Source organism: Mustela putorius, unplaced genomic scaffold (assembly GCF_011764305.1).
Source record: "Mustela putorius furo isolate JIRA1106 unplaced genomic scaffold, ASM1176430v1.1 tig00537303_pilon_pilon_pilon, whole genome shotgun sequence".
Lineage (NCBI taxonomy): Eukaryota > Metazoa > Chordata > Mammalia > Carnivora > Mustelidae > Mustela > Mustela putorius.
In genome coordinates, this window is record NW_025422441.1 from 1,122,388 (window position 1) to 1,138,697 (window position 16,310).

A 16,310-nucleotide genomic window follows, 5' to 3' on the forward strand; every position below is an offset into this window, starting at 1 on the left:
AGGGAATTAAACCCACACCCTCTCTCAATAACATGATTATCTACACAAACCCTCCGCCAGCCCGGAGGAATGGCAGGCTGCTGGGGCTGCCTTCCCAGCCACGGGGTCGGGGCAGGGCCTGGGTGCCCGCGGCTCGGGGACGCCGCCTCCCGGCCTGGCTGCACAGGCCCTCCACCTCCAGAGCGGGACACCCCCACTCCCTCCCGCCCCAGCTTCCTGGTCCCTGAGCGCCAGGTGTGACTTCAGGATCCTCACGTCCGTTGGCCGTGCGGGCACACCGCCCATCTCCCTCTGTGCCCTCGGCAGGAGTGCCCCGGACAGTCTTCCCGGGGTCACAGTCATGGGCACTTCCACTGCCTGTGTCCAGCACTGCCTGTCGGGGAGAGACGGGGAGCAGGAGTGGCCTGCAGGCCGCAGTGGGGGCAGGGCGTGGGTAGGTGTGCCCCCTCTCCCCTCCACCTCCACCTGGTGGAGGCCTGGCGGTTGCCAGTGTGAAGGAGTGAACACCAGCCGGCCTTTTAAGAGGAGGTCTGCCTTATGACTTTGTGCTTTCCTAGAAATGGTAATGGGGCACTAATAACTAAAATGCAGTAAGTTAAGCAAAAAATTGGCTTCACGATAGGTCTGCAATGTGCAGGAACACATTCTATGTGCTGCTGCCTGTTAGGTTGAATGCAGAGCCTGGGCCTTTGGGCATGGGGTCTGGGGGCTTCCTGGAGGAGGTGGCAGGGTAGTGCATTCTGAAGAGGGGAGCAGAGCTGGGCTGGGCTCAGGGTTCCCTGTGCTCAGGAGGGATAGGATGAGGGTGGTGAGGCAACCGTGCCCCCAAGCAGGAATCTGGCCACAGAGCCAGGGCTGCGTGGCGCCAGTGGGGGTGGGGGGGGCACCTCACATCCCAGAGCAGTGGGGAGTGGCTACCCTGGGAGGCCCCTGCGCCGGGGTCAGGGGCTGTAGGCGTGTGTGCCGTCCAGATGCGAGGGCTGTGGGAGGAGGGAGGCTGTGGGCCTGGGGACTTCAAGGAAGTCTGTTAGCTGGGACAAGGTGTTACTGATTTTGTTTGGTCTACCCTCACCCGCAAGACCTTGAACATTCGGTTCAGCAAATGTTTGTCTACTGATGCCGGCTGTATGCTAGGCTCTCCCCTATGTCCCAAGAGTGCGTGGGGTGGCCAGAGCAGAGTTCTGCGCACTGTGGCCGCTCAGCAAGACCAGGTGTCCCTGGTGGTACTGTGTTGCCTTTGCTTTTGCTGAGCTTTTCCTTTTTCTCCGTGAGTTCCCAGAGCTGCTGCTTTTGGAGGGAGACAGAATGACAAGAGACACCGAGGCAGGGACAGAGACGAGTGGGGGAGGGGGACTGTCCCTTTGCTGGGGTGTCTGGCCCAGCCTCGCCTGCATGTGTCATGGCTCCCTTTGGGGGGCAGCAGCTATATGGGAAGAGCTCTGCCCTGCCTCGCGCACTCTATGGGCCTCGAAGCCCCATGTCCAAGGGGCGTCCACACTCTCCTTGGTCTGGCAGCAGAGGCAGATCCTCTGGGGGCACTTGGGAGGCTGTGAACCACGCTGTGTCCTGGCCTGGCCGTGTGGGTGCATGGGAACCCTGGCAGAAAGTGAGGGACACCTGCAGGAGGGGGTCTTCTGACATCTGGACCTGGAGGCAGGGTACCAGTCGTCAGGCAGTTACTTTGCCGTGTGGGGGCAGTGGTGCCTATAGGGTAGGCTCGTTCTGCTCGCTCCCAGCCAGCTGAGAGGGTACCGTGGGCTCCGGCAGGCTGGGAGCCTGGAGAGGTCTGTGGGCCACGGTGCCGATGTGGGGCCTGGCTGCGGGCGAGAGGTCTGTCGGGTCCAGGGCTCCCAGGGATGAATTCTAGATGCCGTCTGTAGATCCGTAAGGGCTCTTTGTGGGCTGGTGACAGGGAGGTTCGCAGTCTGGCTCGGGGTTTATGGGTGCTGGGACGGTGCCTCTTGGGGCCCAGGGGAGCAGACAGAGGTCGTGGTGCCCTGGCCTTGCTGTCAGGGGAGTGGAGTGGCTGCCACGGGGCACAGTTGCGGCGGGGGATCTGCAGGTTTGGGGCTGTCATGTGTCTGCCCTGTGCCCTCTCCTGGGCGGTCCTGGACCCTGGGCGCACTTCTTCCAAAGGGTCACAGTCCCGCTCTGGTGCTGATGCTCCAGCAGCGAGACCATGTGTGTTTTCCTGGTGGCCTCATGTGGCACACACGCCCGCCACCACGGCCCAGCTGCCTGCGGGGGGTGTTGTGGTCAGTTCCTGGTGTGGGTGTCTCTGTGGGTGGGAGTCCCGGGCTGGCGGCCTCCCTTCCCAGCCATGCTCCCGGGCGCTGGGCGGCCAGGTGGGATGGAGCCAGGCAGAGCCCGCAGGGTGCTGGGTCCCAGCGCGTCCCAGAGGGCAGCTTCCCGGAGAGGCTGCTGGCCGTGGCCTGGGTGGGAGCGGCTTCGGCGCCTGCGTCTGTGCTGCGTTCGCTTTAATTATCTGGGCAGTTAGAGCCGTAGATTATGAGAGCCGGGCAATTAGGTACATTCCTCGAAGCTGTGGAGAAATTGCCGGCTATCAAGTGGAGGGGAACTCGGGCAAAACAGATCCCTGGTAATTGCATGAAACATTCAGCAAGAGAAGAGCTGTGGCGTTCATCACCCCGCAAGGTGTTATGAAAACAGTGGTGATTAAATACATAAATCTCTGTGAGCATGGGGGGGTGCCCGGAGAGGAGGGTGAGCACTCTGGACCCCTGGCCTCCCGGACCAGCCTGCGGTGCACCGCCCCCCCGCCCCTGGCCACCGCTCACAGGAAGCTCTGGGGGCTCTGGCCTGCCCGTGCTGCCGCTCCTTTCGGCTGGCCTGGGAGACTTGGCTGCGGCCTTCCCTGCCCCTGTCCCTGCGGGGGCCTGGGCCCGGCTCTCCTGCAGCCCTGGGGATGCATGTGCCCCTTGAGGGGAGGGCCTGCTCACCTCCTCTGACCTGCTCTGTGTGGGTTTTCTCCGCAGCGTCTGGTCCGCACGCCCTGCGGAGCCCTCCCGCCGGCAGAGAGATCAAGACCCGCTACCGCATTGTCAAGAAGACGCCGGCGTCCCCTCTCAGCGCCCCCCAGGCTCCCCTGGCCCTGCCCTCCTGGCGGGCACGGCGGCTCTCCCTATCCAGGTAGGAGGCTCTCGTCCAGGCAGCCACAGGCCCGGGGCCTGCTGGGGCCCGAGCTTGCCACGCAGAAGTGCTGGGCCCACAGTTTGCTGGCGGAGGAATGGGCTCGTTTATCTGTTCAGTGGTCTCTGTCCCGACATACAGCCGGCTCGTGTGGGCTGCGTGCACGAATGCGTGAGCCCCCCACCGTTGTCAGGAAGCTGCCAGCTGGTGGGCGATGACCGAGGGGACAGCCACCATCCAGACCGGTGAGGTCACGCTGAGCTGCACCTGGGCGTCCTTCACGGGGAGACTTCCGGTCAGAGTCTGGGCCCCGAGCAGTGCCGCGGAAGCGGGGAGCTGCAGTGCAGGGCCGGAGGAGAGGCTGTGGGCCCCTCCGTGCTGCCCCCGTGCGCAGCAGCCTTGCTCTAGGCTGCTTCTGGCTGACCGCGTGCAGGCCCCCTTTTCTGGGTGCCCCAAGCCTGGAAACGAGAGGGCTCGTTGGGGCAGCAACATTAGGGAACCAAAGCTGGGGACTCTCTCTTGAGCCTGCTCAGCCTTGTGGCCTCAGGAGATACAGCATGGGGTGCAGCTCCTCCTTCGGTGACAGGGTGACAGCGCTGGCGGGTGGGGGGGAAACCAGGCAGGGGCAGACCTCCCTCTGTCCTCTCACACCACCCCCAACCGGGAGCTTACTTCCTCGGGGAGCAGTGTGGGACTCCTCCTCCTGGCTTCCACGGGCACTCTAGGGCACGTAACTTCTGGCTAGAGGCTGTGGGGCAGGGGATCGTTGTGCTCCGAGGGGCTGAACCACCTCTAGTCCTGGGCAGGGGCCATCCCGCTAGACTACTCTGAGCTTCCCCCTACCAGTGGCTGCCGGGCTCTGCGGCTGTGAAGCCGGCCCACGGCTCGTGTCCTGGGTGACCAGCCCACCCAGGCAGGCAGCAGCGCCCACCACCTCCTCCCTTCCCATGAGGCTGCACTGAACTTGGCCCTGCTGCCAGTTTTTCTGGAGGCAAGATCTGCAAGTATATTTTAAATTAATTTTACTGCACTTTTTGTAATATTTTTGTTTTAAATAGATTTATAAGTATCTTGGGGGCTATTTCTACAAATTTATGAAGATAATTTTCACTCTCTCGATAAGGTTAAATTTACACCTGCTATTTCCATATTAATTCACAGTGCTAAGTGGGTCTAATTTTCTTCCGTTCTCCTATCTAGTGAGCATGGCCTTTCCTAATGCAATTTCCCCCTCACTAAATCACTGTGATCGGGAGTCATGATCGAGCTAAATTAACTTAAATTAATTTACTTAATAAGAGCCCCAGATCATCGTGAATGAGGTTCAGATTTATTGATTCCTGCTCGTGCCTCCCCTCCTGCAGTCCGCATTCCGGCCCCACATTGAGCCCCTGCGAGGCTCTGCCTCTCCTCGGGGGTGTGGCTGGGGGCTGAGGGTAGCTTCTGTCTCCGAGTGCCACCAAGGCCCCTGCTTTGGGCTCCGCTGGGCCAGTGCTGAGCTGGCTGGGCCCTGCAGGGATCACCGAGCAGAAACAGGAGCCAGGCCCTGGGGGGCGAGGGCTGATGGGTGGGTGAGGGGTGGCCGGGTGCGCCGCTGTGCAGTAGCCGCCTCGCACAGCCGGAGCATCAAGCCATTAGGTAGAGAACAGCCCGGTCAGCAGCAGGACGGGGAGTAGGCCTTCGCCCCAGTGTGGGAGCTGCAGAGCCGTGTGGGCAGGCCTGTGAGCTCGGACCTCGGGTCAGGTAGATGGGGTGGACTGTGTGTGCCCCAGGCCAGACTGCGAATGGATGGGCACAGATCCAGCTGCCGGCCCTGCTCGGCCACTGTGCCCTGTAAGCTCCTCACCCTAGCGGAGACGGCGCTGGGCTGGCTGCCTTGCAGGGAGGGCCGTGGCTGTCTGGGTGCCCTGGCACAGGGGCCCACCTGGGGGTCTGGTGGGTGGGAACAGTTAGGGCGCCGTCCTGGCTGGCTCCGGGCAGCCCTCCCCCAGGCCATGCTGGGGGCCACACGGCTCAGGTGCCATAGCCCTGGCTTGTGCTGGGCGGCAACAGGCTCAGGCCAGGTCCCCAGGTGCTGTAGGCCTTCGAACCCGCCCTGTGCCAGCAGGCGTGGCTGAGCCCACCCTCCGGACGGCTGCACATCAGCTCAGGCCGCGTGTGGAGGCTTCGTTTACTGGGGTCTCTGTCTGCCCTGACCATGTTGCCTCAGCGTCTCAGACACGGCCTGAGCTCAGAGCCCTGGGTTCCGGGGATGCCAGGCCACTGGGCTTGGTGGGCTTGCCAGGCCTGCAGGCTGAGGGGGTGGCTGCTGAGGGCTGAGTGGCTCAGGGTCCCAAATGTGTCTGCCGGTGGACTGGGCTTCCTTTGCCCAAGGTCACCCGGACCCTGGGGGGCCTGTGTTCTCAGCAGAGCGGCTGCCTGGTCGTGCTCTTGGCTGCACACGCCTGGGCTTGGCCTGTCGAGGCAGCAGAAAAGGCCTGTCTTCAGGACCGGCGGCTGGTGTGGGGCCCACCTTCCTGCCGCTTTCAGCTCCGTCAGCAGGCCCCACGGCCTTGTGTGGCCGACTGGCCTTGGCTATGGCCTTGACCTCTGCCTTGGGTCAGACCTTTTCCCTGGGCAGAAGGAGGGGTTGAGCTGGTGGTGGGGCCCCAGGCAGTGTGGGATCAGGGCTGTGGTGGTGAGAAAGCAGGTAGCCAGCCTGAGCCCACGGGCCATGAGCCCTCTTGGGGCCTCCTGCTCTGTACCCACCTCAGAGGGGAACACCCCTGGGGGTTGCGGCAGACAGGCCCCAGCAGTCTTAGAAGTTTCAGTCGGCATGTAGGGGCTGATCGACACAGGTGGAAGATAAGGCTGGTGACGCAGGAGCCAGGAGGGCCAGCGCTGGCCTCTGACCCCGCCCTCCTGCAGACACTCGCTGCCTCCCCGGGGAGCCTGCGGGGCGCCCGGGAGTAGCACAGGCTGTGTGACCTGGGGCAGGCAGGAGGGCCGGGGGCAGGCAGGAGGGCCGGGGGCAGGCAGGAGGGCCGGGGGCAGGCAGGAGGGCCGGGGGCAGGCAGGAGGGCCGGGGGCAGGGCTGTCGGCCCGGGAAGCCAGGCATCCTGAGCACCGCCCTGAAGCTACTGGCCAGCGGCCATGGCCAGTGCCTGTCCTCCTTGTTTTGAGGGATGACAGCGCTCATTGTGATGTCGGTGACGGCACTCGGTCCTGTGCCCCCGGGGGCCTGGTGTTAGTTAGCACGACGATGGAGACCACGGCCGGTGCCAGGCTTGTCCCTGGAGGCTGGGTCCAGGATCCATGACTCCCTCTGCCAGTGGAGTTGGGGAAGAGCAGCCCTTCCTGGCCAGGACTCTTAGCTGCGTCGGGGGCGCTGTGTCTGCGGTGCCTGCCAGTCCCCCTCCCCCCTGGGCTGGCAGGCTCCTGGCCTCCGGCCACCGGGACGCGGGGACAGTGGCTGATGGCCCTGGAGGCTGTGGGCCACATCGGTTCGGGACCCGCAGGAGGCCGGGCTGGGCCCCTCAGACCTTGTACTGCCGGTGCCCAGAACCAGCCCCAGGGGGAGGGGTGCCCTGGAGGGTGGAAGTGGGTCCTGGAGCGCCCGGGGGGCTGAGGCTCACGCCGAGTGTGGGTTTCGTGTTCTTGTTCTCAGATTTGCGGATTTGCCTGCGCCCTCAGCGGCGGCTCCTGGCGAGGTCATTAATCTGAACTGAAGCTGAAATGTGACTTATATCCCTAAAGTGCCTGTCGCTTTTTTTCTCTTACCAAATTCATTTGACGTGACAGCACGGAGCATGCGGGAGCCGCTGCACTCACGCGGCCGAGGCTGGAGGCGGCGTGGACCCGGCTACAAATGGTGCTGTCAGCGCCACGCGGGCCGCCTCGCTCCGGGCTGTTTTATTTTTGTGTCTGTGCGGTAAATCTTAAGTAATCTCCGGCTGGTTTGACGAGCTTCGGGCTGCGATTTTGAAGGCTCTGAAATGCTTTTCCCAAGTGACGTCTCATTAAAGAGGAGTCGAGCCGGAGGAGGGGCTGTGTCCTCTGGGGGCCGGCTGTGGGGTCCCCAGTGCTCCCCTCATGCCCAGCCGTGGCCGCGCTCTGCCGTCCGCCTGCCCCGGGACCGGGCTGTCGGGCACAGCTCTGAGGCCGGCGTCTGGGGTCGGGGTGGTGGTGCCACGGGCTCCCGGCTCAGCTGCAGAGAGCTGCGTTCTCCCCACCGCCCCATGAGGCAGAGACAGCGCCCGAGCGTTGGCCCCGGTCCTGTGCCGGCACGGCACCAAGCAGTCCGTCGTGGGCAGCAGTCCCATCGAGGGGCCCCGTCCTCGCAGCCATAGCCCTGAGCCCCTCCCACAGGCGCGCGTCCCGACGCCACCCCACTGTGGGGCTTGAGGTTTAATTCTTTCGGGGAATGCCTGCCCCTCCCCAGACCTACCCTGACCGGGCCCATGGACCTGGGGCTCCCACAGCCTCCCGACCTGCCCCGAAGGCTGTGGCAGTGAGAAGAGCTCTTAGCGAGTCCCCCCCATGATGGGGCGCCCCCTCCACCTCCCGACCACACCTCAGGCCTGGCTCTGTCTGGCGAGGGGCCTGCCTGGTGGTATGCCCATGGGTCCCTCCCGCTCGGCCCAGGCCAGGACCTGTGATGGGGCTAACAGCCTGGGACAAGGCAGCGGGGCTCCCCCGCAGACAGAGGGGTGCCACCATCCCGTGCCGGGCCCACTTGGCCCACAGTGCTCCCCTCCAGCTGGAGGCAGGCACCTCCATGGGGCGGTCAGGGCTGGGAAGGGTGCACAGGGCCACAGGACGCCCGGAGAAGGCCTCTCTAGGGGCGGGGCGGCTGCAGTCGGTGTGGGCCAAGCTGTGGGGGCCTTTCGCGGGGACCTGGGGAGGGAGTCCAGAACATTTCGCTCAGAGGGCAGAGGCCGCCCAAAGGGTGGTGTTGAAGTTGGGCCCTGAGCCCTGCTGCTGGGCCAGTGGGGGTGTGGGGTGCGTTAGGGGGGCTGCGGCCCTTCTGCCTGGCAAACCCCTTTCCCAGGCTGCGACTGCTGTGTTCAGGCCCAGGGCATGTGCCGTGGCCAACCTTGGTCTTGACCTTGCCGGCGTGTTCCTGGGGGTGCCTGCCTGCCCTCTGATGTGCAGCCTGGGAAGCCTTCACCATGCCTGGCTCCCCCAGCTGCCCCATGAGGGCAGCCTCTGTCCCAGCAGCCTGAGAAGGGTGCCAGGCCAGGCACGGCTCCCACTGTCCGCGAACGTGCTGAGAGACCATGGCCCAGGCAGCAGGACTTGGAGTTGGTTCTGTCACAAGTAGAAGTGTCCCCATCAAGGGAAGAGAGCTGCCCGGCTGCTTTCCCACAGGAGCCAGCTGGGGTATGGGTGTGGGACGCCATTCCAGGCGTGGCCTGCTCTGTGCCACGGGGCCGTCAGGGCGGTCCTGCTTGTCTGTCAGATGCAGGGAAGGCCCGGGCTGGCCCTGCCCTGCTGGGTATGCCTGTGGGAGGGACAGCGTTTTTCCAGAGGGCAAGAGCAGCTCGGGAGGAGCCCCGGGTGTGTGCCGCGGGGACTGCTCTCTGCCTCGCACGGGCTCTCCTTGCTGGCCTCAGGTGTGGGCGTGTGCCTGCTTGTCCTGCCTAGGCTGCGCGTGCCTGGCCCCCAGGAATGGCCTGTTCCCTGGGCGCTGGGCAGGCACTGCGGCCCACTCTTCTGCTCGACGGTGCCCGAAGAGCCCTCGGGCGCCTGGTCCTCTCCACCCAGGGAGGAGAGTGTGGGGGCATCACCATCCCATCTGGGGTTCCCTGACTGGGATGGCTAGGCCTGTGGGGGGGTGGCCCCCACTCATCTCCGTGTCCACGGTCCCCTCAGAGGGCAGCAGGGCGAGCGAGGGGAGGGCCACCCACTGGATGTAGACCATGTAGGTGGCTTGTCAGTGTCTGGGCCAGGGGCACTCGGTGCAAAGGGGAGCCTGACCACACCAACGGGGGCTTCTAGGCCCCGAATGCGGTGGGAAGATGGCCTTGGACCCAGGCCAGACTTGGGGCTGCTTTGAGTCCCGGCTCTTAACTGGGTCGTACTTGAGTCGCCTCCCTCCCTGGTTCCTGGCGGAACGGGGTCGGGGGGCCCAGGCCGGCCTCCAGTCCAAGGTCTGTGGAGGCTGCCCCGGGTCAGGTTGCCACCTGTCCGGAAGCTGTGGCCCGGTGGGGGATAGACCCTGAGCAGCCAGTGGCAGAATGTCCCTGGGATGTGGCTACCTGGGATGTGTGCGTGTCGCCCAGGCCTGGCCGCAGGTAACCGGAGGTGGCGTGCTCTCCGCTGGCAGAGGACACGGCGCCCCCGCGTGAAGCCTGAGCCGGAGGCTGGGCAGGTTCAAGGGCAGCGGCTTGACTGGGCCTCAGGCGGTAGGCCTAACCGTATCCCGGAGCCCATTGGGCAGCCTCGACTCGGCAGGGCTGGGCAGGCAGCGGGTGACCCTGGCTCTGCTCCTGCCCTGGGGCGTCTGGCCACCCAGGACTGTGCTGGCCCTGGTGCGGCATGTGTTGCCGGCGCGTGTCTCCGGCCAGCCTGGTGGGCAGTCGTGGCCTGGCTGCCGCCTGCCTGAGGCAGATGTGCTCTGGGGCTGGCGCCCAGGTTACTTTCTTGCATTTAGTTTTTTTCAGTAACTTCATTTCGATATATTTTTGTACGTAGAGAAAAGTTACAGAATGTGTGTTCCTCACCACAGTTCCCGGAGGACTTAGGCTTTGCCTCATCTGCCGCATCATTCTCTCCCTCCCTTCGTGGACAGCCGTCCATGTAGGAGCTGGAGACTCCGTGCTCCTTGACTGGCCACTGAGGTGCGTCCCCAGCTTGGGGAGGGCCGCCTGGGGGCAGAGCGGGTTGTGCACACCCCCCCGGCATTTGGGTGTTGTGTCTTGCCAGGGTCCTGGCGTCCGGCCCTCGCCTGGCTCCGTCTTTCCTGACCCTGATGGTTCGGAGAACGGGGGCCGGGTGCTTCCTGCAGCGTCCCGGGCTTGGAGGCCGCCATGAGCTCGGGAGGCTCTGATGCGCCTGCAACAGAGGAATGTCGCCACAGCGCTGGGCGACCCTCCGTGTGGCTCTGGGCCTGGCCTGGCCTCCTGCTGGTGGCCGGACGCCCACTCGAGCTGCCAGCAGAGAGGCCTGTCGACCCAGCGCAGAGCGTCGCGCTCCTGCTTCGCCCGCACCTTCCAGACCCTTCGTGATTTCTGCCCTTGTCCCCTTTTGTACCTGCTGGAGGGTGTCCTGCCAGGAATCCTGTCCCTTCTCTCCCAGTGCCGCACCTGCTCGTGGATCTGTTCCTAACAGTGTGGACTCCAGATTCCTATGCTGAGACCCGACAGTCTGTAATCGCTTCTCATAGCGATTCACTTTGACCCTCAGTTTGTCCCATGTGGCCTGTGGAAGCCCCTTTGAGGAGCCTGGGTCCTTGCCATGTGGCCCCCCGTGGCTTCCAGGCTCACCAGGAACACTCCCTCCCCCAGCCTGGGGCTGGCCACCTGCCTGCAGAACCCAGCTCCTGGTAGCGCAGGGGCTCTCGGTGGCTCACGGCCCCCCACTGCGAGGGTGTTGTGGCCCTGGGGGCACCGGGGTGCGTGGAAGGGGAGTCTCGGAGGGAGGACCCTCTTGAGTCCGAGTCTGCACACACTGCCATCTGGGCGGGCTCTGGCGCGTGTGCTCACACCGCCAGTCCAGCCCAGTGCCGGGGCTCCCTCCTGCTTCTCTGGCGGCCTGCTTGGGGCTCTTAGGCGATGGGGTCACCTGCTCCCGGGGTCACCTGCTCCCTTATTCTCAGGATGTGCACTCGCTAGAGCTCCCCGTTTGTTTACAGGTCTTTTTTTAGCTAAAATTTACATCCAGTGAGATGCAGGAATCCAAGTGTACGGAGCTTAGACTTTTGACCAATGACGCGCCTGTGTCGGTCGGACCCCGGTCAGGGACTCCTGCCACCCCGAGTGCCTTTGCGCTCCCTGTCGCCAACCCACATGCAGGATCCCAGGATGCCTGTTCTGCCCCGCTGCCCCGCGCGGCCTGCTGGGCTGGAGCTGAGATCCCGCATCCCTCCGCCGCCCTCCCCTCCCCGGTTCTGGCCCATGGCCCCCACGCGCCACGAGTGCCAGGACTTCACTTTTTTTTGTTTTTTAAAGAATTTATTTATTTATTTGACAGAGATCACAGCAGGCAAAGAGGCAGGCAGAGAGACAGTAGGGGGAAGCAGGCTCCCCGCGGAGCAGAGAGCCTGATGCGGGGCTCGATCCCAGGACCCTGAGATCATGACCTGGACAGAAGGCAGAGGCTTAACCCGCTGAGCCCCCCCCCCCCCCCCGCAGGCGCCCCCAGCCTTCACTTTTGACTGGCAATCGTCTTCCTTGGTTAGTAGCTCTCCTGTCTTTGGACACGGGGGGGTCCTGCTGTGGAGAACGGGGGACGAAGGCCGTTGGCTCTTCCCGCCCGGCCCCACGGAGACCTGTGTTCTCCTCCCGTGCGCACCCAGCAGGGTCCTGCGGGGACACAGAAAAGTGCGCCATCCCACTTCTTCCCAGAGCGGAGGTGCTGTTTCTGTCCCCATGATGGTGCTTGGTGTTACGGTCTTTCTGATTTTCATATTTTCTGTGTGTGGGCACCTCCCGTGTCTCACTCTGCGTCTCCCTGAGGGGCCACGCAGGGAGCACTCATTCATAGACTTACTTAAGGCCACATGGGCTCGTTAGCCTGTTTTTAAGTTGGTCTGTGCTTCGTTCTCAAGCTGCAGGAGCGCGGGGAACTCGTGTGGCCCTGCTTGGATGTGGTCTTGCTTCCCGTCCAGGAGTCTCTGGGGGGCTGGACCCTGTGGCTGCCCGCTGCCAGTCTCCACCCCTTGTTCAGAGGCCGAGTTTAGTAGGACAGTCCCCCTTCCCAGGGGACTCTCTCTTGGCTCTGGTCCCTGTCAGCACCACAGCACCCCTGTCGCAGAAGTGCTCCCAGGACCCCTGTTGGCTGTGGTTTCCCTGGGGGACCCAGAGCTCCCCCGGGGAAAGCCTGGCCTTTCTAGGCGTCTGCGGTCCTATGCAGGCAGGGCAGGCTCCTGCTTTATGCTTTCTGATGGGGTGCATCTGCCGAACCCCCTCTTCCACCCCCACTCACATACGTCCCTTACCGGCCCAGGGCCCTGGCCTTTCCCTCCCCCGCGGGGGACACCTCTCAGCTGTCGCCTGTCCTGTCCCATTGTAAGGTCAAGAAGTGAGAGCAGGGGGTGAGCCTGGGGGTGACAGGGCAGTTGCCGACTTGGAGCCGAGTCTCCTCTAGGCCTCCGTGCTGGGGGGCCCCAGGCAGGGTTCTGGGGGAGAGCCTGTGGGGGGTGACCCGGGCCCCGCCCGCTTCCCCGAGCCCTGCTGAAGCAGGTCTCCTCCGCAGGTTTTTTAGAATTTTATTTTATGAGAACAGGCGGTTACAGCTCCCCAAGTGCCGTAAAAGTTAATGTGATGGCCTCCCCGCGCCTCTGCTCATTTTTATAATTTTTTATTTTATGAAACAGGACAGGGAGCTTAGTGACTTATTACTATTCATTTCGTTTCAACGCAGTAAATATTGATTCAGTTGGGGGTTTTCAATTTAAACCACTCGGCGATTATATAAAATATTACTGGCCTCTGAAATTATGCTTACCGATCCCTTCGGCTGCTCATTAAGGAAGGAGTGCAGTTGTAGGTCCCTTTGCTTTCATCACTCTAATAAATGGGCTGAGGTGCGCTTCTGCTCGGGAGGTGCTGCGGAGGGTGCTGGCGGGGGCCTGACAGCAAGGATGCAACTCTTAATTTGGAAGTCGGTTCAAAGCACGCCTGCCTGATTTATTTATTTCTGTGTCTGTTTGAAGCAAGCGGTCCTTTCAGCTGTCAGCAGCCCCATGGCAGCGGGGCTGAGCCCATCCTCCTGAGGCCAGAACACCTGCCCGGGCTCCTTGGCAGAGTGTGGGGAGGGGCCGGGGCTCAGGTGGGAATGTAGGGCCTTGCCCCCTCGATGGAAGGTAAGGGAGGGGGACCAGCCTGCCCCCAGCCCCGTCGACCATGATGCTTACTGTCAAAGACGCCTTGGGGCGCCTGGGGGGCTCAGTGGGTTAAGCCTCTGCCTTTGGCTCAGGTCATGATCTTGGGGTCCTGGGATCGAGTCCTGCATTGGGTTCTTTGCTTGTCGGGGAGCCTGCTTCCCTCTCTCTTTCTGCCTGCCTCTCTGCCTGCTTGTGATCTCTCTCTCTCTCTCTCTTTGTCAAATAAATAAAATCTTAAAAAAAAAAAACAAAAGCAAAACGCCTCATCTCCCCCTGGGACCTCATGCCAAAGAGGCGGACCTTTTCTGGGCAGGGCTGGTTGTCGGCCCCTTGCTGGCCACACTGGCCTGGGACGCAGGATCCCGAGAAGGGAGGAGAGGCCCCTGGGTGCCGGGGTCTGGCTGGTACACAAGCTGGGACGGCCTTCCTGCCGTCTGCCCCATGGGGGGTGGCCCAGGGCAGCCCTGTCTGGCATCGGGCCCTCAGGCCTCAGGACCCCAGCAGCAGACCAGCTGGTCCCTCTGGGTCCAGGGTCTCTTCACACGTGTGGTTCCTGTCCCCACCAGTGTGTGGTCCCTGTCCCCCCCAGTGTGGACACCTCTAGGGCGGCCCCATGAAATGGTGGAGGCCAGTGAGAGGGTCCAGAGTGAGGATGCAGAGCCCCCAGGGGAGGCCGCGCTAGGCTGGGCCCCCACCGTGCTGCGTGGCCCTGTGTTCAGGCAGGGGGTGCACCTCAGCCACACTGCCAACTGCTTCCTCCTTGGCTTTCCCAGGCGGGGGCTCGGGGAGGGGGGGCATTGGCCTCAGTGGAGGATGCTGGCATGGGGGTTGCCAGATGGGACTGAACTGCTATCTCCCTCTCAGTTTGAGCCTCTGGCCTGCGCTCCGGAGGGATCGCATGGCTCCTGTGACCATATGGTGTTTGTCACTATTTCCTCCCTGGCCATGGGGACTGCTGGCATCTGGCCCGACAGGGATCGTGGCCAGAGTATTTGGGGTGAGACCGTGTTTTCTGACGCGGTACCTGGGCTCTGTCTGTGGATGTTGTGGGAAGGGAGGGGCTCCAGGACAGGCTTGATGCGGAGGCCCTTGTGGGAAGGGAGCGGGGCAGACGTCAGAACCCCCTCCTCTTGGCTTCGTCTGGGGCTGGGATCTGCTGGGATCTCGGGCTGGTCACCTCCCTCTCTGGGCCCGTGGGGAGCTGGTCCCTGGTATCTGTGTCCCAGAGGCCATCCTGCTAGGTAGGTGGCCCTGCTGGGGCTAGAGCTCCAAGTGGGAAGGCCTGGGAAGGCCAATGTGCTGCGCTGTGAATCCCTTCTGGGAAGGTCTCTGGCCCGTACTGGCCTCGTGTCTGTGGCTGTGTCTCTGACCCGCTCGCCTCCAACTGCTCTGTCTTCGGCCTGTGGCCTTCCTTTGTCACCGCTCCGCGTGCCCGCGTCCCCTGTCACCGCTCCGCGTGCCCGCGTCCCCTGTCACCGCTCCGCGTGCCCGCGTCCCCCCATTGCTGCTGCCTTTGTCACTGCTTCTCCACGGACGAGTGTGTGTCTCGGTCCTGTTCCCGTCGCCTGGCGCTTTGTTTCTTGGTGTGGGTGCCGCACCCTGGTGCTGTGGGCACGCTGTAGGTTCTCGGAGCAGGGCTCCTTGCTTGGTTGGGAAGCCAGGACAGGTGGGTACCCTGGGCTGTCCAGCCTCCATGCACGTGGCCTCGCGGTGGCCACGAGCCAGGTTCCAGCCCCTCTGGCAGCCTCCCTGCCTCCCCATCACCTTGCCAGCCCTGATGGACCTGCCTCTCCCCAGCCACATCCCTCCCATCCCTACCCTGTGAGGGCCCTGGGCCATCTGACCCTGGACGGCTGTGCCAGCAAGCTCACTCCCGCTTGCCTGGGCCAGCCTGTCCCTCCTGCTCTAGTGCCCTGAGTCTTGATCCGTGTGACATGTGGATGGCTTCTTTGCCCTTTGCGAGTTGGCTCGAATGGCTGACGCCCGTGAAGCAGCTTTCAAACCAGCGCACGGGGGAAGCAAGGGGAAAGGGGTCAGGCTGTCAGGCGCCTCTTCCAGGCCTCACCTGTGGGTGCAGACCCCGGGGGGCAGGACCTTGTGAGATGCCACTGCCGCAGCACAGACCGTAAGCCTGGTGTGGCCTCCGGGGGCCGGTGGTAACAGTACAGTGGCTCTCGGAGTGGGAGACCCCTCGGCTGGGGCTGGTTCTCAGAAGAGAATGACAGAGCGCGTCCCGTTGGTTTGCTAGAGGAAGTTTCATTCTGGAAATAGCAGGATCTTTGGGAAGGAAGCCTCAGAAGGTCCTCTTAGGTCTGTCCCCGTGGAACCCCGGGAAGATCACCCTCAGGCCGTGCCTGAGCCCCCTGGCCACATGTGGCCAGCACCAAGGGCCCTCCTGTGACAGGACTGGTGATCCGTGATGTCCCTGGAGATGAGGGCAGGAGAAACTGAAAACACTGCCTCTGACAGGAGGAAATAAAACGTCTGTGTTGCCTGGCGGTACCTGGGTACGTTACATGCTGAAATGGCGCTTTAAATACCACTTTTGTCCTGGTTTTAGAGGCAGCAGTAAAGCGTTGCTCCGATGATCGATATCATACTTAATTCCTTACATCTGTCAGCCCTTCAGCCTGCTCTGACCCCAAACCACAGGTCCCCTCTCGGAGCTGGGCTGGGGCTGCTGCAGGCCGCTGAGGGATGTGAGGTTCTGGGGAGCCCCGCAGCGGCTGGGGACCAGGGCTAAAGAAAGAGCCCTGCTAGTGAGGGCTCACTCTGGCCCCCAGCTGCCACCTCGTCCCTGGGCCTCACTTTGTCGCACCAGCATCCACCATGCCCTGTGTCCCCCACAGGGGCGCCCAGAGAGATGCTGGGCCTAGGGACAGGTGTCTTCGCCCTGCTGTGGTCCTGGCAGGGAGCCTCATCCCTCCCCCACCCCTGTCTACCTTCCTACTGTACTCACCCGCCCCGCCCCGCCCTGTGTGGCCCTCTGGGAACTGCTCCTTCCTGGGGCCTTCCCTTGCCCTTCTGGGCTCTGATGGGTCCGAGCTGCTGAGCCGGGCTGCAGCCTGTCCCACGCTGTGGCCATCCACCTCCTCCATCTCACGCCTTGTACCCTTCCAGGGCTGCCCACAGG

General features: G+C 63.4%; 1 protein-coding gene across 3 annotated transcripts in view; it reads left to right on the top strand.

Moving 5' to 3' along the window:
• ZC3H3 (zinc finger CCCH-type containing 3) overlaps nt 1–16,310 on the top strand; it is an 82,913-nt gene that overhangs the window by 30,148 nt on the left and 36,455 nt on the right. For all 3 annotated transcript variants that reach the window (XM_045074118.1, XM_045074119.1, XM_045074120.1), the window contains exon 4: nt 2,997–3,150. In XM_045074118.1, the coding sequence (XP_044930053.1) occupies nt 2,997–3,150 (154 nt within the window). The remainder of the gene's footprint in view (nt 1–2,996; nt 3,151–16,310) is intronic.